We start from the raw sequence: 24,498 nt of genomic DNA on the forward strand, positions 1-24,498 counted from the left end.
AATCTTTTTCGAATGATAATTATGGTCTGGATTGTCCTGTGTACGGTGCATTTGCTGTGTAATTGTACGTAGCCTAATTTCTCCATTTTAACCAGAAAGAAAGGATCCTTCAAATGTCACAGAAATTAACCCAAGTAAATTCTTTATACTTATGCACCACAATGATCTTTCTGATGGTGAAAGCAAGCTTATATCAGTCGTGCAGGAAGGAAGTATGAGAGCTGTAGATATGAGTTGACGCACTTAAGCTTGGCGATATTTAAGCAGAAGTTTTGAAATGCCACATGAAGTACCTGATAAGATGAAATTCTTGCTGTGTCACATTAGCACCCATCAAGTAAACATCCACCATGAACTTGAAGAGAGTGCCTTTGTTATAGCTCGCTGTCTGTCCCGCACAGTTTTATGAATACAAAAGGAAGAATGGAAATGCTGTATAAAGAATCACAGTTGTATAGATCTGTTCGTCTCAGTACTGGAGGATTTAATGTCTCTGACTATATAAAGAGATTCGCGGTAAGGTTATCAAAGTTTACACTTACTTAAAAATGAATATAATAGAATAAGTAAGCTTGTTAAAGATTATCTGGTGTCTTATGCTGTATGAAAGCCATTTAGAAGTGTAGAATGATACAATCACAAAGTCTGATGATTAAGCCTTCACTATTTTATTTGACCTTTTTTGATATGAGAATCTCTGCTTAGTAATGTAGATGGTTGATTCCGGATTATCCGGGGTGTTATATTGTGTGCCAGAGTTAGTCGGCAGATCCAGCATTAATAAAATGCCTTCAAGTATTGATTTAAAATAGAAATAATAAAGAACAAAATAAAGCATGTTTTTGGGTTCAGTCAATGAAACCTGACAAAATCTAACTGGACAAAACATTTGGAGTTTGGGATTATTTTGGTAAAACCCAGCAAATGACGAATTTAGCAATTTGATGGCTTGATCTGTGCGGGCACCGGAGTCAGTGCTAAATTGGTCCTGAGATTTTTTTAGGCGGTCCTGGCAGCTGCCTATAAGGAGCGCAACATTGATTTAAGTATTAAAATGAGGGTCCTGCATATGAATAAGGATCCATTTGCTAAGTTCGTGCTTGGAAGCTCCTGATTCACTGGGTCTTAACCTCAAACAGGAAGTCATTGCCTTACCAGTTGGGAAGCATGCTGCAGAAGCACTATTTAAAGGGATACTCACCTCCATAAGTCTCTGTTTGGGCTTGATAGGCTACTGGAGAGTATTTTGGTGATTTTTGATGAACATCTGCCTCTCCCATGGAGCCAATGTCACTCTCATGGAGCATCATCAAGCATTCCCACTGCTCTGCGTGAGAGTACAGGAGTGATGAGATGCTCTATAAGCCCCTATCAACAATGTCCTTCATGCTTTGCGAGGCAGAGGGCATTCTGGAGCATAGAGCCAAGATGGCAGCAGTCTTATGCTTCCATCAAAACTGTCGAAGCTGCCACCTGAAGCTGCATCATTGTGAGTCCCAAGGCAGTGCTGATAGAACTGACCACTCATTCCATAGTTGACTGCATGGTTTGGATTCGCAAAGACCTCGCGCAAGTTGGAGTTGGACTCTACCATGCTCTCTGCCATCGTGCGGAAGCTTGCTGGCAGGCTGTCTAGTGCACTTAGAAGTTTGTGCTGTATAGCCAACAGTATGCTGGGTCCTTGAGGTCTTCATCTCTGCCCTCTGCGGCAGGGCTAGGATGCGAGGTTGCCCTCCAGCAAATTGCGTCCTGGGACGTCCTATCCACCTGTCCTTGCTCCTGCGCACGTGCTCGGTGAATCTTGCAGTTCAGACCTCGCTACTCTCTTCGCTAAACTATGTGGGGTGCCAATCTCTGAGCTGGTGTTTGCTTGGGTAAGGTTGAGTGACACTGGATCTTCTAGAGGGATGTCTTACTCTTCCTCTGGTCCCACTGTGCCCTTTAGAGTTTCAGAATTTGAAGGGGAAGAGAGGAGCAAGGGTTAGCAGTTAGTGACAAGGGTAAGCAGGAACAGATGAGTGACTGCCGAAAGCAGCAGCCCTTTGTTACGCATAGTGTGTGAGGGTGAGATTTCTGTGAGAAGAGTAAGAGGGGGAGATGGCTTAAAACCCTTCTGGAACTTCTCCTACAACTTCTCCATAAGCCACGATCCTGATGCGTTCCCTGCCCACAATGTCCAATACAGTCTCTACTAGCGGGGATAGGATGTGTATAGATGTGGTGGCTGCCTGCTGTCTTTTATTGTGTGCCAGCTTCTCCTGCAAGAAAGAAGGGAGTGTGTTAGTGTTGGCCTAGTGAGATGTTTTGATGATGTGCCTGTCGGGTTACATTAGTGTTGCTGGCGTGTGAAAGATGGCAGAGGTGTGAGGAGGTGAGGGAAGAGATAATGAGGTCAGTAGCAGGTGCAGAGCACTGCAGTAACAGCAGAAGGAGCTGAAGCAAAGTGTGCAGCAGTGATTGGAGCTCAGCGGTGGGAAGAGGGGGAGAGAAGGGATGTGAGTGCTGAAGCCGCTAGTAATGCAGGACTAAGAGTAATGAGAGATACGAACGTAAGAAATAGGAGCAGGAGTAGGCCAGACGGCCCCTCGAGCCTGCTCCGCCATTCAGTAAGATCATGGTTGATCTGCGACCTCAACTCCACTTTCCCGCCTGATTCCCATATTCCTTGATTCCCTTAGAGTCCAAAAATCTATCAATTTCATTCTTGAATATATTCAACGACAGAGCATCCACAGCCCTCTGGGGTAAAGAATTCCAAATATTCACGACCCTCTGAGTGAAGAAATTCCTCCTCATCTCAGTCCTAAATGTCCAACTCCTTATCCTGAGACTATGTCCCCTAGTTCTAGACTCTCCAGCCAGGGGAAACATCCTCTCAGCATTTAACCTGTCAGGTCCTCTTAGAATCTTATATGTTTCAATGAGATCACCTATCATTCATCTAAACTTCAGAGAGTATAGGCCCATTCTATTCAATCTTTCCTCATAGGACAACCCTCTCATCCCAGGAATCAATCTAGTGAACTTTCGTTGCACCGCCACTAAGGCAAGTATATCCCTCCTTAGGTAAGGACACCAAAATTGCACACAGTACTCCAGGTGTGGTCTCACCAAAGCCCTGTACAATTGCAGCAAGACTTCCTTACTCTTGTACTCCAACCCCCTTGAAATAAAGGCCAACATACCATTTGCCTTCCTAATTGCTTGCTGTACCTGCATGTTAACTATCTGTGTTTCATGTACAAGGACACCCAAATCCCTCTGAACACCAACAATTAATAATTTCCCACCATTTAAAAAAATTTCAGTTTTTCTGTTTTTCCTACTAAAGTGAATAACCTAACATTTCCCCACATTATACTCCATCTGCCACCTTCTTGTCCACTCATTTAACCTGTCTATATCCCTTTGTAGACTCTTTGTGTCCTCCTCACAGCTTACTTTCCCACCTAACTTTGCATCGTCAGCTAACTTGGATACATTACACTCAGTCCCTTCATCTAAGTCATTAATATAGATTGTAAGTAGCTGAATTAAGAGTCTTACCTTAGAAGCCCTTGTCAGATCAATGAACTTTTTTCTGCATTGCAGCCAGGTCCTGGGAGCATTGCTTCTGGCACTGACCTGCACTGCCACCTCTGCCCACTGTTTCTGCAAAGCTAGCCAGGATATCTTCTTACCGCAGGGTGGAAAGATGAGGTCCCTCCTCTTGCTGACCTCCTCCACCAGCATCCTCCACAGCTGCATCTGAAAAGTAGTGAGTCCTTCCAGTATCTCTTCTGCCTGCCATTTCAGTGGTGTTCAGAATGAAGCTGATTGCAGCCACAGTGCACCTCCCCTTTAAGAGGTCCTGGCTGCCTTTAACAGATGCCAGAGACATCTGATTTCGTGCACCCCCTGTTAGGCAAGCTGCCAATGAATAGCGTGAGTAGCTTTGACAGCTCGCTTATTTCATGCTAAGCAGGCACGGGGAACAATTTAGAATGAATAGGTACGTTATTGGAGCATGATAACAATTTTGCCCCCCCCCCGTTTCGGCCAATTACGAATATAGGCCCCAGCATGTCCAGCCAATGCAGTGCAGCAATCAACAAAGCCAATAGAATGTTGAACCACATAGCCAACACAATAAAATACAAGTCAGAGGAAGTTGTGACCAAAATGTACAGTGCTCTGGTCAGACCACACCTTGAGTACTGTGTCCAGTTCTGGTCTCTGAGAAACAAAGGAGATTTTCAACTACAAAAAAACAATTTGTATTTCTATAGAGTCTTCAAGTTCGAAAAATATCTCAACTTGTTTTACAGAGTCATAAACAAGAAATGGATTTTCAGTCTGAAAAGGAGATAATTGCGATGTGATCTTATAAACGTATGTAAGATAGCAAAAGATATGGAAGAGGTTAGTCTGAAATAGTATTTTAAATTAAATTATGGGAATAGGACAAGGGGACACAGACTCAAAGTGGTAAAAGGTAACTTTAGGACTGATATCAGGAGGTTCTTCCTCATGCAGAGAGTGATCAACATTTGGAATGGACTTCCTGCAGTTACTGCACGCAGTGTGAATGTATGGTGAGACTATTATTTTCTGTTGGTTTGGTAGAAGGTTCTGAATTGTAGTTTGGTCATGTCACACTGCTGAACATTGAACAAGTTTCATAAATTTTTTTAATAATGATGTTTGGTAGTGAGAGGCAAAGCAATAATTGTAAAACTTTCACAGCATGTAAATAATAGTCCTGTATGGACTTTGTTACGGCCAGTCACGTGGTGCTCAAACTGTCAGATTTGCTGCTGAATGTAGAAAAAGGAAGTACGAATACTGCCCATTGGAACTGAATGCAGGTATTTATTTCTTTATACAGGGTACACTGACTGATGTTAAACATAAAAAGAAAAACTATGAATGCTGGAAATTTTAAATAAAAATAAAACATGGTGAAAATGCACAGCAGTTCGGTCAGTATCCGAAAGAGAAAAGATAAATTCATGTTAGCTAGTTTTACCACAGTGCGCTGTTAGCATATAATGAACATCCATCTATTTATTAAAAATCTTATGCTTGCATGCACTTTCTGTGTACAAAATCTTACTTCTTGTTGTTGACTTTTCGATTATAAATTCCTTTGTTCACATTTATAGTAAAAACATTTCCCAGAACAGCCGAAGTAAACTTGTCATGCTGTAATTACACCCTCCTGCCAGTGGTGGTGCTGTAATGCATTAGTGTTGCATATCCCAATTTCCCATACTGCACTGCAGAGCAACTACTTGGAGGTGAGGCTTCTCCTGCTGTGTCGCCATAACAAAAGAACATAAGAAATAGGAGCAGGAGCAGGCCACACGGCCCCTCGAGCCCGCTCCGCCATTCAATAAGATCGTGGCTGATCTTCAACTTCAACTCCACTTTCCTGCCCAATCCCCATATCACTTGATTCCCCTAGAGTCCAAAAATCTATCGATCTCAGTCTTGAATATACTCAATGACTGAGCATCCACAGCACTCTGAGGTAGAGAATCCCAAAGATTCACAACCGTCTGAGTGAAGAAATTCCTCCTCATTTCAGTCTTAAATGGCCGACCCCTTATCTTGCGACTGTGCCCCCTAGTTCTAGACTCTCCAGCCATAGGAAACAGCCTCTCAGTATCTACCCTGTCACGCGTCTCATAATCTTATATGTTTCAATGAGATCACCTCTCCTTCTTCTAAACTCCAGAGAGTATAGGCCCATTCTACTCAATCTTTCCTCATAGGACAACCCTCTCATTCCAGGAATCAATCTAGCGAACCTTCGTTGCACCGCCTCTATGGCAGATATGTCCTTCCTTAGATAAGGAGACCAAAACTGTCCGCAGTACACCAGGTGAGGTCTTACCAAAGCCCTGTACAATTGTAGGAAGACTTACTTACTCTTATACTCCAACCCCCTTGCAATAAAGGCCAACATGCCATTTGCTTTCCTAATTGCTTGCTGTATCTGCATGTTAACTTTTTGTGTTTCTTGTACGAGGACACACAAGTCTCTCTCAACACCAACATTAAATAGTTTCTCACCATTTAAAAAATATTCTGCTTTTCTATTCTTCTTACCAAAGTGAATAACTTCACATTTCCCCACATTATACTCTGTCTGCCACCTTCTTGCCCACTCACTTAATCTGTCTATATCCCTTTGCAGACTCTTTGTGTCCTGCTCACAGTTTACTTTCCCACCAAGCTTTGTATCATCAGCAAACTTGGATACATTACACTCAGTCCCTTCATCTAAGTCATTAATATAGATTGTAAATATCTGAGGCCCAAGCACCGATCCTTGCGGCACTCCACTAGTTACAGCTTGCCAACCTGAGAATGACCCGTTTATCCCTACTCTCTGTTTTCTGTCCGTTAACCAATCCTCTATCCATGCTAATATGTTACCCCATCCCCATGAGCCCTTATCTTGTGTAACAACCTTTTATGTGGCACCTTATCGAATGCCTTTTGAAAATCCAAATATACTACATCCACTGGTTCCCCTTTATCTACCCTGCTAGTTACATCCTCAAAAAACTCTAATAAATTTGTCAAACATGATTTCCCTTTCATAAAACCAAGTTGACTCTGCCTAATCATATTATGTTTTTCTAAGTGCCGTTACTACTTCCTTAATAATGGATTCCAGCATTTTCCCGACGACTGATGTCAGGCTGACTGGCCTGTAGTTACCTGTTTTCTCTCTCCCTCCTTTCTTGAATAGCGGGGTCACATTTGCTACTTTCCAGTTCACTGGGACCGTTCTAGAATCTAGGGAATTTTGTAAGATCATAACCAATACATCCATTATCTCTGCAGCCACCTCTTTTAGAACCCTTGGATGTAGGCCATCAGGTCCAAGGGATTTATTGGCTTTTAGTCCCATTAGTTTCTCAAGTACTTTTTCTCTACTGACATCATTTGTTTTAAGTTCCTCAATCTCATTTGTCCCTTGGTTCCCCACTATTTCTGGTATATATTTGTTTTACGCATCTGCCATTACCTGATACCCATTATAATTTCTCCAGTCTCAGCCTTTAAGTGACCAACGTTTCCTTTTGCTACTCTGTTCCTTTTTACATACTTGTTGAAGCTCTTACAATCTGTTTTTGTATTTCTTGCTAGTTTACTTTCATATTCTGTTTTCTCTCCTTTTATCAATTTTTTGATCATCCTTTGCTGGTTTCTAAAACTCTCCCAATCCTCAGGCTTACTACTCTTCTTGGCAACATTATAGGCTTCTTCTTTTAATCTAATACTATCCTTAACTTCTTTAGTTAGCCACAGGTAGATCACTTTTCCCATGGAGTTTTTATTTCTCAATGGAATGTATATTTGTTGAGAATATTATAATATCTCTTTAAATATTTGTCATTGCTTTTCAACTGTCATACCCTTTAATTTGATTTCCCAATCTACCCCTCATTCCTATGTAATTGGCTTTATTTAAGTTTAAGACTCTAGTTTCTTACTTAGGTATGTCACTCCCAAACTCAATGTGAAACACTATCATATTATGATCACTTTTCCCCACAGGATCCCTCACTGTGAAATTACTAATTAACCCTGTCCCATTACAAAATACAAGATCTAAAATAGCCTATTCCCTGGTTGGTCCCATGACGTATTGCTCTAGGAAACTGTCTCAAATGCATTCCATGAATTTGTCCACCAAACTATCTTTTCCAATTTTATTTGCCCAGTCTATATGAAGATTAAAGTCCCCCACGACTACTGCATTACCTTTGTTACAAGCTGCTATTATTTCATGATTAATACTCTGTCCAATGGTATTGCTACTATTAGAGGGCATATAAACTACTCCCACCAATGTTTTCTGCCCCTTGTTATTTCTTATTTCCACTCGTACTGATTCTACTTCCTGATCTGCCGAGCAAGACCCTTTCTCACCACTGACCTTATGTAATCCTTTATTATTAGGGCTACACCTGCTCCTTTTCCATTCTGCCTGTCTTTTCTAAACATCATGTATCCTGGAATATTTAGTTCCCAACCTTGGTCACTTTGGAACCATGTCTCTGTAATGGCTATTAGATCAAACCCATTTATCTCTATTTGTGCAACTAATTCATCTATCTTGTTACGAATGCTCCATGCATTCAGATACAGAGTCTTTAATTTTGCCTTTTTACCATTTTTTCCTGCTTTGACACTATTTGTTGATGCTCTATTATTGATAAGCTCTCTGTCTCTTCCTGCCAAACTCTGCTTATCTTTACCCAAATACTACACTGCTCTGTTGTCTTGACTTTCCTCATTAGATTTCTAAATTTCCCTCACCTGACCCCTCCCCCCCTTTTTAGTTTAAAGCCCTATCTCCAGCCCTAATTATTCGCCAGGACGTTGGTCCCAGCCCGGTTTAAGTGGAGTCCGTCCCAATGGAACAGCTCCCTCTATCCCCAGTACTGGTGCCAGTGCCCCATGAATTGAAACCCCTGTCTCCCACACCATTCTTTGAGCCACACATTTAGCTCTCTGATCTGTTTCTCTCTATGCCAATTTACACATAGCTCAGGTAGTGATTCAGAGATTATTACCTTCGAGGTTCCGCTTATTAATTTAGACCCTAGCTCCTCAAACTGTCTCAGCAGAACCCCACTCTTAGTTCTACCTATGCTGTTGGTTCCTATGTGGACCACGACAACTGGATCCTCCCCCTCATGCTCCAAGTTCTTTTCCAGCCACGAAGAGATATCCTTAACCCTGGCACTGGGCAAGCAACACAGCCATTGGACCTCTCAGTCATGGCTGCAGAGAACAGAGTCTGTCCCCCTGACTATACTATCCCCTACCACTACCACATTCCTTTTTTTAAATCATAATTTTATCGAAAACCCCATAAAAACAAGGACAGAATATATGACATATATACTAGGGACTGAATTACATTTGCGTGCCTTGGTCCACTTATCTCCCGTCCTCTAACCCCCATTCACTTCTTCCTTCCTCATGTGCAATGCCATGAGAGATTGCTACTTTATTATTAAAAATCTTGTGAATGGTGTCCACTTCCTGTCCACAAACCTTACTTCCTGTTGTCATAATTTTGACTCAACATTTACCATTGTAAATTGCTATGTCAACATTTTTCATTTAATTTTGCTGTGTCAACTGTCACAATGTAATTGTAGACTCTGGCCTTTAGCTGGCTCTGTGCAGTGAGTTTCTGAAGTCTCCCAACACCATCAACATCCTGTATATAAAAAAATATATTCCTCAATTGAGCATGGGCAACATCACAAGCAACTTTCTTCTAATAGTAAGAAAACTATGGAGAAAAAGCTTTGACTGCATTGTTACTGGCAGTGGTAGTGTTCTTGCCTCTGAGTTAGAAGGTTGTGCATTCAAGCCCCATTCAAAGACTTGAGCATATAATCTAGGCTGGCACTTCAATGCAGTGTTGAAGGAGTATTACATTGTTAAAGGTGCTGTCTTTCAGAAGAAACTAAGCCTTGTCTGCCTGCATAGCTGGATGTAAAACAGCCAATGGCACTATTTGAAAAAGTGTAGGAAAGTTCCTCTGGTATCCTAGCCAAAAATTATCCCTCAACAAACATCACCAAAGCAGATTAACTGGTCATTCATCTCATTACTGTTTATAAAATCTTGCTGCTGCGTTTGCCTACAAACAACATTGACTACAGTTCAAAAGTAATTCATTGGCTGTAAAGTGCTTTGGGACATCCTACGGCACTATATAAGTGCAAGTTCTTTCTTTAGTAATATGCCATTACAAGCAATTGAATAGTTAGGAAATAGACAAGTTACATTTCTGAGATTGCTGGCCATTGTCTATGATCAGCTCTTTCTTTGGCACTGGCCACCTTGGGGAGATTATTATGACATTTTGCTGTAGATCTGTCCAGAAAAAACCCAAGCAAAGAGCTTCATCATAGAAACTATGCAGAGTTTTTGAGACAGTACAACAATAGCACCATCACAAGAGGATCACCAGTCCAAGATGAGTTCTGTTGCACTCATACCCTACCCATTAAAGTACATCCCTATTTCCCAGAATATATAAACAGTTGTCTCATGTGAGAAATAAGTTAGATCCAGCTGCTTTGGAAAGGTTAAGGATGTAGTAACAGGGCACTTAGAAAATCATAATATGATTAGGCAGAGTCAGCACGGTTTTATGAAAGGTAAATCGTGTTTGACGAATCTATTAGAGTTTTTTGAGGGTGTAACTAGATAGATAAGGGGGAACCAGTGGATGTAGTGTATTTTGATTTTCAAAAGGCATTTGGTAAGGTGCCACACAAGAGGTGTTACACAAGATTAGGGCTCATGGGATTGGGGGTAGTATATTAGCATGGATTGAGGATTGGTTAATGGACAGAAAACAGAGAGTAGGAATAAACAGGCCATTTTCGGGTTGGCAGGTTGTAACTAGTGATCAGTGCTTGAGCCTCAGCTGTTTACAATATATATCAATTACTTAGTTGAGGGGACCGAGTGTAGTGTATCCAGGTTTGCTGATGATGCAAAGCTAGGTGGGAAAGTAAGCTGCAATGAGGATGCAAAATGGCTGCAAAGGGATATAGACAGGTTAAGTGAGTGAGCGAGAAGGTGGAAGTTGGAGTATAATGTGAGGAAATGTGAAATTATCCATTTTGGTAAGAAGAATAGAAAAGCAGAATATTTTTTAAAAGGTGACTACGAAATATTGGTAATTAGAGGGATATGGGTATCACAGAAAGCTAACATGCAGGTACAGCAAGCAATTAGGAAGGCAAATGGTATGTTAGCCTTTACTGCAAGGGGGTTGGAGAATAAGAGTAAGGAGGTCTTGCTGCAATTATATATGGCTCTGATGAGACCACACCTGGAGTACAGTGTGCAGTTTTGGTCTCCTTACCTAAGAAAGGATATACTTACCTTGGAGGGGTTGCAACGAAGGTTCACTAGATTGATTCCTGGGATGAGAGGGTTGTCCTATGAGGAGATCTTGAGTAGAATGGGCCCATATTCTCTGGAGTTTAGAAGAATGAGAGGTGATCTCATTGAAACGTATAAAATTCTTAGAGTGCTTGGCAGGGTAGATGCTGAGAGGCTGTTTCTCCTGGCTGAAAAGTCTAGAACTAGGGTCATAGTCTCAGGATAAGGGGTCGGCCATTTAGGACCGAAATGAGGAAAAATTTTTTCATACAGAGGGTTGTGAATCTCTGGGATCCTCTACCCTAGAGGGCTGTGGATGCTCAGTCGTTGAGTATATTCAAGACTGCGATCGATAGATTTTTGGACACTAAGGGAATTAAGGGATATGGGGATAGGGCGGGAAAGTGGAGTTGAGGTAGAAGTTCAGCCATGATCTTATTGAATGGCGGAGCAGGCTCGAGGGGCTGTATGGCCTACTCCTGCTCCTATTCCTTATATTCTTAAGTTCTTTCAATGCAGTAGAAATCATCTTTCATTTATTGGTGCTATTGTGTTGATCCAGGCATCAGGATACACTTACCTTGTTAGCTTTAATCACTTGAGACATGTAGTGCAATACAGATGCCTGGATGATACAAGCTAAATCCACCACTAGTATCTGAAATGATGCTGAGGTAACCTTTGGGTGGATAGGCAGATTTCTAGCAATACCCAGCCTTATTATCCTCTTCAGCTTATAATGTCAACCTCCTAAAGGTCCAGTGTGGAACATTATATGTAGCACACAACCAATGTGTATAGTATGTTTTTCACAGGAATCCATGGTGAAGTTAATATGTGAGAAATAAAGTTTCTATACTATGCTGATTACTTTTTATGACAGGAAGAATACAAGGTTCATAGGATTTAACTCTGAAATCACCATTTTAGAAAATAAATCCTTAGAAAAACAAAGATCAACTGATGGAGTGCAACAATTCAGAAGAAATATGTAGCAGAGGCAGAAAACAGAGTGAAGTCCCACAGTGAATGTGGGGCACGCCCTGAAATCTGTAGCACTTGAGAGTTATGCATGGCAGGGGCCTCCCGCTGTGGATGTGTCATTGTGAAACCCGTAGCACTTGATGAATGGGCTGCTGCTGGAAACTTACCACAGAATAAAATACCTTTCTCAAGATGGGAAAGGAAGGGATGTTGTTTATTGACATATCCCACCTTGGCACGATGTAGACAGGTAACAAACAACCATGTTGTGAGCAATGAAATTAATAGGATTGCAGCATAAGTGGGTCCCTAACCAGGCAGTGCTGATATAAGAAAGAGTACGACTCTAGTGAGGAAATCGAGATCACAGAAAATTAACAAAGGGATAAATTCTAATGAGACCAATTCCTATTAAAAACAAAAAAGCCCATCTTTTATAATAATTGATTAGATTTGTTGCACATAATATTCAGAAAAAACAAAAAAATGTACTCCCTTTTATACTAGAACTGAATAGCTTTATTATAGGAACTGAAATATTTCAGCCTATGCTTAGTACTGAACAATATCAGTGAGTAATGTAAAAGATGTGTTACTGGAACAATGATTATTTTGGTGATCCATTAAATATTTCTGCAGGTCATAATGAAATAAAATAGCCAAATAGTTATGGAGCATGTCCTCAAGTTCAGAAGAGGAAAGATGAACAGTTTAGATGTAACAATGTCACATAGAGGAAGGTGAATGTGTGCATCAGATTACCTAAAGAAACAGCAAATTCAAGAGAGAGCTGGATAGTTTTTTTACCAAAAGAGGCAATTAATGGATAAGAGAGAGAGCAATATGTGGTACTGTTTGAACTTTGGGACGTTTTATCTGATACTGCACATTCCTATGTTCCTAAAGGTAAGTGGAAAGAGTTAAGGTCAGGATCTATATATAAGGGTTTGCCACATGCCCAGTTGGCTGAAAAGGTCTGTTGTGGTATTTTGGCTCTTAAATATAAATCTAGGACACTCCATTCAGAATATGAACAGGAGCAGAGAGCCATGTAGTTGTAAAAAAAATCTATGGTCTTCCAGATGCTGGAGTTAAATGGAACAATGAAATTAGGAATATTTTGAGGCAGCAGAAAACAACTGCACGTTAGTAACAATATTTTAGTGGATGGAAGCTCCATGTCCAGATGTGGAGTGTTCAGACCTAGTATTGGATTATTGATTGCCAGCTGAATACACACCAGCAGCTGAAAGTTACAAATATGATTTTAATTTTTATTTTACTATCTAAAACACTACCACCTTATTTTACTATATATTCTGGGTTGCACAGCCTGTTTTTCTCGGCCGAGTACAGCAGTACAGCTGTAAAGCAAACCCTCTGTAAGTAAAAATGATCTAATATAAGCAGATTATGAAACTACTTATGTACTATTTCTGTATCCATATATCACTGATACATTTATTAAAGTCTATTTTTTAAATCAATCTCTTTTAAAATTTGAAAAAAGGGCAGGGATTTCTTTAGATGTTCCTCCTAGAATCTTAAAGGGATTTTTTAAATAGATGAGTGCCTAACAGGAAATGCATTCTGAACATTCATATTGACCAGCAGAGTGGTCTGGATAGTGAGCAAACAGCAGTGCATGAAGTTCCTACAGCAGTTATTTGTAGATGTGCAAATTTTAGTGACTAATAGAAGAGTGCAAGTTTTTTTTTGTGGGGGGGGTGGGTGCAGTGGGATGGGGAACATCTCCATTTGAATCCTCATCTAAGTACTAATAATGCAGTTCCACAGTTCAACAATAAAAATCCACAAAAGACTATCTCCAACCAGCATTTACAAGAAGGTTGTTATATTGATTGTTGAAAATCAGTAGGAGCTTTGTGAATAATTTAGAAATAAACTGTAATTGTATAAGATGTGGTTATATCAGGATTTGCTAGGAATTTGTTTACATCATACTTACATATATTATGTTTGCCCCATTGCTCTTGAATTTCCTAATGTTATGATGAAGTGGATGTGTGTGTGTATGTATGGTTCAGGCGCTCTGTATAACTTCAAACCTCTACACTTTGTGCACTTTACAAATGCAATCTCTCTCAAACTGCATGAGGAAGTGGTTTTTAGTCTTCGACCATCAAGTATATCATCAGCATTGACACTATCCCTTGCACTCCTCAGTCATATTAGTAACTCAATTCAATTATGACATTTAAGCAAACTGAGTCTGAAAAATATACAGAATAGGCCATTTCATAGATGGTCAATTTTTGGTGATCTATGATGCCATGGCTTCACAGCGGGTGTGAACAAGTATCTTTCCCATAGTTAGAAAAGTTAAATAAAGTTCACACAAATATTTTCTTTAGCTCACAAGGCACAAATCAATTTGGCTATAAGTATGAAATCAATTTCTTTTAAGTCACATTAACACATTTCAATGCAAAATTCCTTAATTACAACTTGTAATGTGCCAGTACACAGGTGAAGGTGTGGCTACAATTTAAAATGAAACCAATGAATAATTAAGTCACTGTTATTATAATTTCTCACTTTTTATTGAAAATTCTGTACAAAAATGTCTGATTCATATATACTTTATAAATATGAAATGACATTCTCTGAAACCCTACAGAGATTTTCAACTGTGCTATTGGCAGAACCACAGCTGATTTGAAAGCATAAGCAGACTGGTTTTGAACTAAAATTAAGAATGCCTATTCTTATAAAGAGGAACTTGTTTTATGACCACAACAGAAGAAACTGGTTTCCTGTCGTGTTACAACTTTGCGAATCCTGTTTTCTTCAAAATGGATTAGGCGACAGGTGGAAACACTGACAGTCCATACTAGCAACAATCTCAAAGGGGCTTTCCTTCTGAGGCAGTATTTTTTATTTATGAGTGAAGTATGAATAAAAGACATTTATAGTTTGCTTTTCAATGTAAGTAAAATCATGGGAAAAGGAACCTAAGCATTAAAATGGTTTTAATCTATATCAGGAGGGTGACCTTTCAAAGTTCAAAAGTCAGAAAAGAAAATTTTATCTGACAAAGAACAGCAAATGCTTTGGCTCCTTTACAGTACAGCTTTGTTCCAGGGAGAGCAAAGCCACTGGTGGAACACCAATGCTGTCAGCCCTACATAGATCAGGGCTTTTAGGAGTGCCTCCAATTGTTCAAGAATCATGCGTCTGCAGTCCATGGCACTCTGTGGAAGTGCTTTCAATTAGAATATACTGCTGGATATAATAGTATGGATATTTTCAGCTATATTTGGGACGTTTTCTTTGTTGAGTTGTGGCAAAAAAATCCAGTCTTTTTTTAAAATTGTGAAGGCTATTAGATTCCAATAATTGCAATAATCCCAGCAATCAGCAATAAGAAACAAAATGTAATAATTTATACTGAGTAATGAAACTGTTACTAGTGCAATAATATTCTCACTGTATCTGCTTTCCCAAGACCAGAAGATGTAACGTAAAAGATCATGAATGCTTGTGGCATTTTGCAAAGTAAAATGTTCTTTGTGCAGTACAGAAAGTAAAATGTGACTTTTGACATGCTTTGTTTCTCACCATTTTCTTGAAATCTAGTTTCGACTCAGATATGTCTGAACATAAGAACTCTGAAATATGAGCATTATTCAAAAAGTTTAACTAACAATTTCAGTATCCCATACTGAATTTGGTCAGGTTGAGCACAATCAAGCATGGAAAACTGGAGCCATTAAACTAATTTTAACTCCAACTGATGCTGATGTCGAGGAGCCAAATAGGGGACTACTAAATTTTCCCTAAATCAACACAATATTTGTCTCGGACCTAACCAGCTCAGAGTCAAAGCCTTTTGAGTCCCATTCCTCTTTCTCACAGAGAAAGAGGGAATATCATGATTGATAGCGCATATAATCAAGATACATGTGGTAGAATGTTGAGTTATCATAATTCTAGAACCAAATCGATGCATGCTTACAACAATGTGATCTGTACCAGAAGAAAACTTGTGCTTACTGATTTCATCTTATCTGCACCATGTTCAATTTGCTCTTTTAGTATAAAAGTTGGCTTGTCATCTCCAAACTCGACTATTCCATTGCTCTTCTGGCTGGTCTACCAACCTCCACCCTCCATAAACTTCAATTCCATCCAAAACTCTGCTGCCTATATGCTATCCTACACCAAGTCTCACTTGCCCATGACCATTGTCCAGTACTTCAAATTTAAAATTCTCATCCCTGTGTTTAAATTCCTTCATGGCTTCACCTCTGCCTACCTCTGCAACCTCATCCAAACTCTTCCTTCCTCTGGCTCTGGCCTTTTGTGCATCCCTGCCTCCCTTTGCCTCAAATTTGCAGCCATGCCTTTATTCCACACTCTGGAATTCCCTCCCTAAACCTGTCCGCCTGTTCACCTCCCACTCCTCCTTTAAAACCTTCCTTAAAACCCACCTCTTTGACCAAGCTTTTGATCACTCCTTCTAATTTCTCCTTCTTTGGTTTAACGTCCATTGTTTGATTATGCCTCTGTTAAGTGCTGTGAGCCATTTTTCTACATTAAGGGTACTATATAAATGCACATTCCTCCTCCTTCTCTTCCTCTTCTAACTCTGCATCCTTTTCTGACGCATGGAGATAGCATTTCCCCTCAGATGCAGTCTCAGTTCCTTTATCAACAAATGAATTCAGTTCAGTAATGGTCTGTTATCTAGTCACTAGAAATGGTCTTTGGGAGCTCGGGATAAATTCCACCACATGATTAGACTTTTCAGTATTTGTCTGCTATTAACAATTCTTTGGTTTGAAATAGTCACAGAAATATCTATAGAGACAAACGGAACCACTGCAGATACTACACAACCTTGTAAAAATGTTTTAACATTTTTCTCAACATGAACCTGGTGATTCTTTTTAAAATGTTATTACATATATAAATGACTCTGAAGCTATGTGTAAACTACATGAATGTAGTTGGCACATCCTTTAAACACCACAGGACCAGTTCTTAATGCTCATAGGAATAGGATATAACTTGATGTGTGTGTGTGTGTGTGTGTGTCTGTGTGTGGAGAGAGGATAGAATGTCACATAACATCATTTAGCAGCCATATCAAGTTCAGAAAATCACTTAAAAAAAACTGCACCTTCTATATTTTGAAACACGCTCCAAAGACAAAAGTTAAAGTGTGCCCAGTCCCTTGGCTGGGTTGTTGGAGGCACAAACATTCCGCCTTTCCCCTCCTCAGGAGAAGCCACAGAAATCCCGGTGCAACATAAAATGGGTTATGTATATTTTAAGTTTTAGCTAAGTTGTGGAGCTATGTGCAATGTACTCTCTCTCAAAAATGTAGTTTGTAGTAGTTTGAAGTGTGGAACTGATAATACACCTTAGCCACTGTTGGATAGCCATCAATCCTTGCAGGAAAGTGTGCATGTATTGACATTCGTTGAAAGCAGAATTGATTGCAGCTGTGATGCTCTCCACAGCTAAATAGCCCACCAACACTTACTGTTTAGCCAGTACCTTCAGGAGAGGAAAGCGGAAGATGGATTATCTGGTTAGAAAACATATCAATAATAATCGTTCTTTTCATTTGAGATATTGACTTCCAATGTATATGTTCAGGTAAAAGTTTGAGAATTAATTATAATGATTTCTGGTATAAAACAGAGTAAATACAAATGGACACTGCAGGTCACTAACATAGAGGACAGAAACCTGATGGTTCCTCATAATCGCCTGGGACCTTTCAAGGGATTTGCTTGTAGTGTGAACATTCAGATCACTCAGGGTGGAATGCAGGAGTCACGTCAATGCAAGTGGTTTGGATTCTGCATTCCCAAAGTACATCTCCAGTAAGATAAGAATGTTGACCTCTGAGTGTGTGACCAATTGAACAACTGCATATATTGAATAGTCCCGTTTTAAACATGCTGATGTCTTTGCCTTGCTGCAGTTAGGTGTGAAATTCTTTTGCATCACTAAGGCTTCCTTTGGAAACCACACTTTCTGTAGGCTGGGTTGACTGCATATATAAAAATGCATCTCATAACAAAATAGATTCGCCTGCAATATTGTGCAATAATTGTTAGCATGAAAATAGTATTTCTTGCCTTGGATGATTGGTATTATAGGAGTTAGGATAGTGAAATATAGGCCAGGCTAATTGTCTTTGGAGCAGGTTTATTAATAAACTGTACTGTTTGCTACAAATAGTTCCATTCCAACCAGCATTGGTGTGTACGTGCGTGTGTGTGTACAATCAGTCATTTAGGTAAAGTAAGTCTCCTGTGACAGTGAGGCACAGCCTGTGCCATGAATCAGCGTGATTCATAATAGCATAGAGGGAGATAATCCGTTAATGCACACTCCTGCTTCAGCATGATCTTTTCTGTTTTAACGCCAATACATTTAGTACTGTACTACCTTGCTTATAAAAAGAAATTGTCTTTAGTTTTCCATCCAATGTACTCCTCTTTTTTGCTCTGGCATTTATTTTCTTCTCACCCAGGTGACTGAGTCTGGGTAGCAAGTGTCAAGGATAAAACAATTAAGGAAATCATGGTAGCCATGTCCAATCCTATCATCACCCAGTCGTCACACTGTACTCTTCCTGCAATGTTTTCTGGATGGTGATTTGGGGCCGTGGCGATCCACGATGCTGATAGTAGTAAAAACTATGTAGCCGCCGACGTGACTGTCTGATTTGTGCCCTCCCTACTCATAGCGGTAAACAAATTGTTCCATCACCAGCCTGGCTGCTTGCCACCTCTTAAGGGCCTTAACAATATTAAGTAATGAGATAAAAACAGTTTTGGCCATTGAAGCAATTATGGAGAGCGAAGAGCGACCAAATGGAAGGCAAACATTGCAGGAAAGCGCAGTTCACTGATAATGCATCAGAACATGTGGTTAACGTGTTTGATAGACGGCAAACAATATGAACACCAAGGTCCATTGACACTATGCTTGGGAGGAGGTTGCCCAAGTCAATGCACTATTTGATGTTCAGTAAAGGAGGCCTGGAAAAAAATCATTGACATTAAGAAAGTCACAAAGTGAGTGAATAAATTGCAAACAATATTCGACACTGTACGTAATGATCAAGAGGATCCCTGTCATGACAAGTCAGGATTTCTTTTTTGAACATTTTTCCACTGAAAAATTTGGGAAAAGGGTTACTTTAAATGTTATGTTTCAAAACGTAGTTTATTCATGGAAGTTAAAAAAGGGATCTAAGAAAATAGTTAGTTAAGATACCAATGAGTTAGCTTTGATGTTGATTGTAAATAATAAACAATTCGTCTTGGCAATCAATAAAACTACTCACGCCCATTGTGTTGGAAAGTCTTTGATCCAATAGAATAGTAATAGATAAAACACAGAATCAGGATGCTGTGCAGACAGGTTTTTAGAAACATAAAGCAGTAAAGCAATGAGGCCCCAAAAATGGCTGCAAGAAGAATACAGTGCATGGGGAGTTAGAAATTAGTTTATTTAAGTCAAGCAAGACAACCCTTTAATGTGAGGAAGCATAGCGTGTTCATTACTTTTGTTTTATTCCATGAGAACAACTTGTATCAATTCAACTAAGTGAATTTGATCAGAACTGTTGTGCGGTATGTTTACTCACTGTGAAATAAAACAGCCTAACAACTTGTATCCAGCTTCGTCTCACCAAATGTTTGCTTGGTTTTCCCTGCGAAAAGATTATAGAAGTACATGAGTGAAAGAAATGAATATCCGGCCCAGGTCACAGGGGGTATTATTGTTACACTCTTATTATGCAAGTAGAATTAGGGCCATGTGAGTTAACTCCCATGAAAGTAAGATATTCAGATCATTTACGGGAGTGATTGGCAGCATTGAACCTAAGAAGGTACGTATGGCAGACCCGAATTTGTAACAATCCCTATCTTTGGTTAGCTTATAAAATCAGAAGTGGTATGTTTTTACTCAGGTATTTCTGTCAGGCTTAGAACTACTCCCATAAGCAAGCCTTCTCTCCCTAAAAATCTGTCTGTGACTTTATGGGCTCGATTTTAGGGTCGGGTTTCCTGCGGGTTTCCAGCGGGGGGGCCCCGAAAATCCCGATATGAGGTCACGTGACCGGATCGCGCCGCGACCCCGACCACTTCCAGGTTCCCCGATGACGTGCGGGGCTGCGTGCGTGGCCCCCGCTGGTGGGAATCCCGCAGGCAATTAAAGCCAGCGGGGTTCCACTTGAGAGTACTTACCTTGCTTGTTGAGGTCAGTTAATGAGCTGAATCAGCTGTCAAAAGAGGAAGTGTGGGATTTTACCTGCATCGCAGACTGTTTCACACACTGGGGGAAACAGTCTCTCTCCAACCAGGCGTGTTGCAGCCAGCAGCCTGTGGCAGCTGTCAAGATGCACTCCACGGGGGAGAGCCCTCACCCATGCAGGAGGCCACTGCGTCACATAGGGCAACCCCTGCCCCCCACCACCCCCCGCCAAGCCACAGGACAGACCGACACGAAACCGCAGCCCCAGTCCGAGGAACCACCCACCTACCCTGCACAACCCCTCAGACCAACACCTGCCAGATGGGTGGTGCGTGGACACCCTCGGAGGACGAACAGCATGACCAGCCCCAGCAGCCTCGCAGTCCACGCGGTCCGCCGCAGAGACGTGGAGCCCCCCAACACGGTGTTGTTGCACGCCCACCTGCACAGCAGGAGGGAGGGCTACCGCAGAGAGAGACGCATCGCAGAGGGCACTACCCTCGCCACATGGTCCACAGACCGAGGCGAAGCTCCCCGGACCTCTCCGAGCAGCAGTGCACACGGAGGCGCAGATTCGCTCGACATGTAGTCGTGGAGATCTGCAGGCTCTTTCATGCCGAGCTGCTCCTGGCTGGCCCCAGCACCAACTGCTTACCTGTCGCTGCCAAAGTCACCACTGCCCTCCACAACTTCTCCTCCGCATCCTTCCAGGGTGCAGCCGGCTACACCGCCGATGTCTCTCAGTGGTCTGCGCGGACGAGCCCTGCAAATACACCTGCACCTACTCTGCAGTAACACGATGGGTGGCATCAGTGGTGGGTCCTCATAGTGATACCCAGGAGCGGGCATTATTGGACACAACAGACAGGATTCGCGGAGACATGGCAGTGGTGGTGCCAATATAATGTGTGCTGTTTGTTGCTCTGAAATTCAATATAGGTAACACCCATGGCAAACCCTCCGACACCCTTGTGCACCCCCTTCATGCTCACGAAACATTTGCCTTACGCTGCCTACTGCACATATATGATGCATGCCCTGTGGCTGCAGCACAGGTGGTGGCAGGTTGAGTGAGGCTGGCCGTGAGGGAGATGCACGAGAGGGTGAGTATGGGATAGAGCCATGAGATTGTATGAGGATTGGGTCGCGTGTTAGTGGCAGGATGAGTACTGGCGAGGTGATTAGGTGGAGGTAAGATGAGGATGGGATTTGAGTGGGTATGAGGGGTGATGTGACAGAGTAGTGTTGGCGGTGCCGAAGGAGATGTGGGGTGGGGGCAGTGTTGTGGCAGATGGAGTGTAGGGGAAAGACTTTGTGTTCTCACTGTGGCTGACCTACTGAGGTCATTGCAGCGCCTCCTGCACTGTATGCAGGTGGGCGATATGTTGGTTGCGCAGGTGACCCCCTCTGCCACCTCGAGCCAGGTCTTCTTGGTGGCAGAGGCTGGCCGCTTCCTCCCGCCCGCCGGGTGGAAGATCTCTGTCTTCGCCCTCCTCCTCACCCCATCTGATGATACCTGGGGTGAGGCATCATTAAACTGGGAGCAGCCTTCCCCCTGGGCTGCTCCATGCTGAAATTTGTTCCATTGGTTGCAGCATCTGTCAGTGGAGGACTGCCCCTTTAACTAGAGAGCCTCCAGCTGACAGATCGTACTGCGCATGCGCAGCCCGCCCGACGCGCAGACCAGCAGCGTGGACCCCGGAGGAGCAGGTAATTGATTCCTATTAGTGTGTTGCCTGCTACGATCACGCGGGCAACCCACTAATTTCACCGAGCGTGTTGACCACGCTCCCGAAACCCAACCCGCCGGAAACCCGCAGGCCTGGTAACATCGAGCCCTATATGCCTGCTATCTGGTAATGTAGTGAGTCAATGGGCCGAACAGAAATCCTTGTGAGCATTTAGCTTACTGGATATATCACAAGCCCCCCGTCACCTCCTAAACTTTGGAAAACAGTAGAATAAATACTCTATCCGACCTATAACCCATGAGCAAGTTTAATAAAAGTAACAGAAAAGCAGTAGCAATATACAATAAAGCAGATTACAGTAGTTTACTGAGCATATTTATCCCTCCTTGAACATGAAAGCTAATACACAGATGCAGTATTCACCAACACTCTTATTAATATTGGAACTGTGATAACATCCTTAACAATAACTTTACATGAGGTTGTTTGCCTTTTCCCGTGCCTTCCTCTTGATGGCCTCAGGAGAATTGGTAAACTGGGAGCATGAGATATTTCCCAGTAATCTTTGAAGTTTGACCAAAGAAAAGAAAGAAAGAATGTGCATTTATGTAGTGCCTTTCACGACCTCAGGATGTCCCAAAGCTTTACAGCCAATGAAGTACTTCTGAAGTATAGTCACTGTTGTAATGTAGGAAACACGGTAGCCAATATGTGCACAGAAAGGTCCCACATATAGCAATGAGATAATGTCCAGATAATACATTTTTTTTAGTGATATTGGTTGAGGGATAAATATTGACCAGGATACTGAGTAGAACTCCCCTGCTCTTCTACCAAAGGAAATGCCCATATCCTAACTCGTACCAAGTCCCGTTCACCCATCACCCCTGTGCTCACTGACCTACATTGGCTCCCAGTCCGGCAACGCCTCGATTTTAAAATTCTTATCCTTGTTTTCAAATTCCTCCATGGCCTCGCCCTTCCTTTTCTCTGTAACCTCCTCCAGCCCTACAACCCTCCGAGATCTCTGCGCTCCTCCAATTCTGACCTTTGTGCATCTCCAATTTTCATCGCTCCACCATTGGCGGCCTTGCCTTCAACTGCCCAGGCCCTAAACTCTGGAATTCCCTCCATAAACCTCTCTGCCTCTCTACCTCTCCCTCCTCCTTTAAGATGCTCCTTAAACCTACCTCTTTGACAAAGCTTTTGTCCTAGTATCTCCTTATGTGGCTCGGTGTCAAATTTTGTTTGATAATGCTCCTATGAAGCGCCTTGGGACGTTTTACTATGTTAAAGGTGCTATATAAATGCAAGTTGTTGAAATCAAAAATGTGTCTTTCAAAATCAAAACTGCCAATCGTACATATATTTAAAGACACAGAGTATGCAATTCTATGGATTACCCCTAGTTTGTCAGCAAAGACCATCTGATAATTGTCAGACACAAATTTGTCATCTGACTGAAAATCTCTTTCGTCTTAATGGAACATTAACAGAACAAAACCAGCTGCTATCAGGACGTGCTTCTAATGATATCAACCCAAATGGCTTTGGAATTAATCAGTATTAACATATAAAAGGCACAGGTCTCATCCCAGACGGTTTGTCTTTGAAAATGGAAATACTGGAATAGTGAAATGCACAGATTCTAGATTGGATTATTTCTTCAAGTGAACTTGATTTTAACCCTAGCGATACTATAACAAAAAGGCAAAACAAAATATATGATGTCCCAGAAAGATCCTGTCACTATAGCAGCAGGTGATGAGTACAAGGAAAAAATTATGCTGTCATCACAAAGGAATCCCATATGAAAAGACGTTGTTTGATTTTGAATGAATGAGCATCAAGGTTGTTAAAACTGCTTGCAGCAAAGGTTTAAGAATATTAAATCTCATAACCTTACAAGATATTTATGGATGAGAAAGGCCATTTGGCCTATCTAAATTCATCTATCCAAAATGATCATAGTGTCTCTCATTGAATCTCATTGTTTCTGAAAGTCTATTCCATATGTTGATCACTTTCTGTGTGAAGAAGAATGTTTTGATATCAGTTTAAATCTGTGTCCTTTGTCCTAGTCTCACAATTTAAAGTAAAATTCTACATTTACCTTTTCCATTCCCTTAAGTATCTTATATACCTCTATAAGATCGCTTCTCAGACACTTCTTGGCCAAGCCCAAGTTTCTTCAGTCTTTCCTGATAACCTAGAACTCATATCTAGGAGCATAATGTAATTTGAAAATTGTGGATGGACGGCTATTCTTTACAGAACTGGATGGCTTAATGAAAATAATAAACAGCAAAATGGAACTCTGTGAGAAGTTGCAGGATAGTTTGAATAAGGATCAGACATTTATCTAAATATAATCAATATGTAATCTGGTGTTATATGCTTTAGATTGACCTTACTACCATTTTGGTTGATGCAAGGTGACATGTGGGCATAATTTTTACTCGGAGCCGGTACCCCACGCGTCCGCAGATACTCGTGTGGGGAACCTGGAAGCGAATTGAATGTGTCACAATCTGCGATCACAACTCAATTGAAGGTGAGTATTTGAGCTTGTGGGTTTCCACATGCCAGGCAACCAGATTGTCAGGCTGGCTGCCTGTCGGCAGTGAAAGGAGCTGCAAATCAGAGAGGGGGGCGG

The 24,498-nt window shown here is 41.4% G+C and overlaps 1 protein-coding gene across 3 annotated transcripts in view; it reads left to right on the top strand.

Annotated features, from left to right (window-relative positions):
- The first annotated feature begins 325 nt into the window (after window positions 1-325).
- The window catches only part of mylk3 (myosin light chain kinase 3), a 62,982-nt gene continuing 38,809 nt past the window's right edge, over window positions 326-24,498 (top strand). For all 3 annotated transcript variants that reach the window (XM_067997934.1, XM_067997933.1, XM_067997935.1), the window contains exon 1: window positions 326-516. In XM_067997934.1, coding sequence (XP_067854035.1) covers window positions 406-516 — 111 coding nt within the window. In that variant the 5' untranslated portion in view covers window positions 326-405. The remainder of the gene's footprint in view (window positions 517-24,498) is intronic.

The sequence above is a fragment of the Heptranchias perlo genome, chromosome 16 (genome assembly GCF_035084215.1).
Source record: "Heptranchias perlo isolate sHepPer1 chromosome 16, sHepPer1.hap1, whole genome shotgun sequence".
Lineage (NCBI taxonomy): Eukaryota > Metazoa > Chordata > Chondrichthyes > Hexanchiformes > Hexanchidae > Heptranchias > Heptranchias perlo.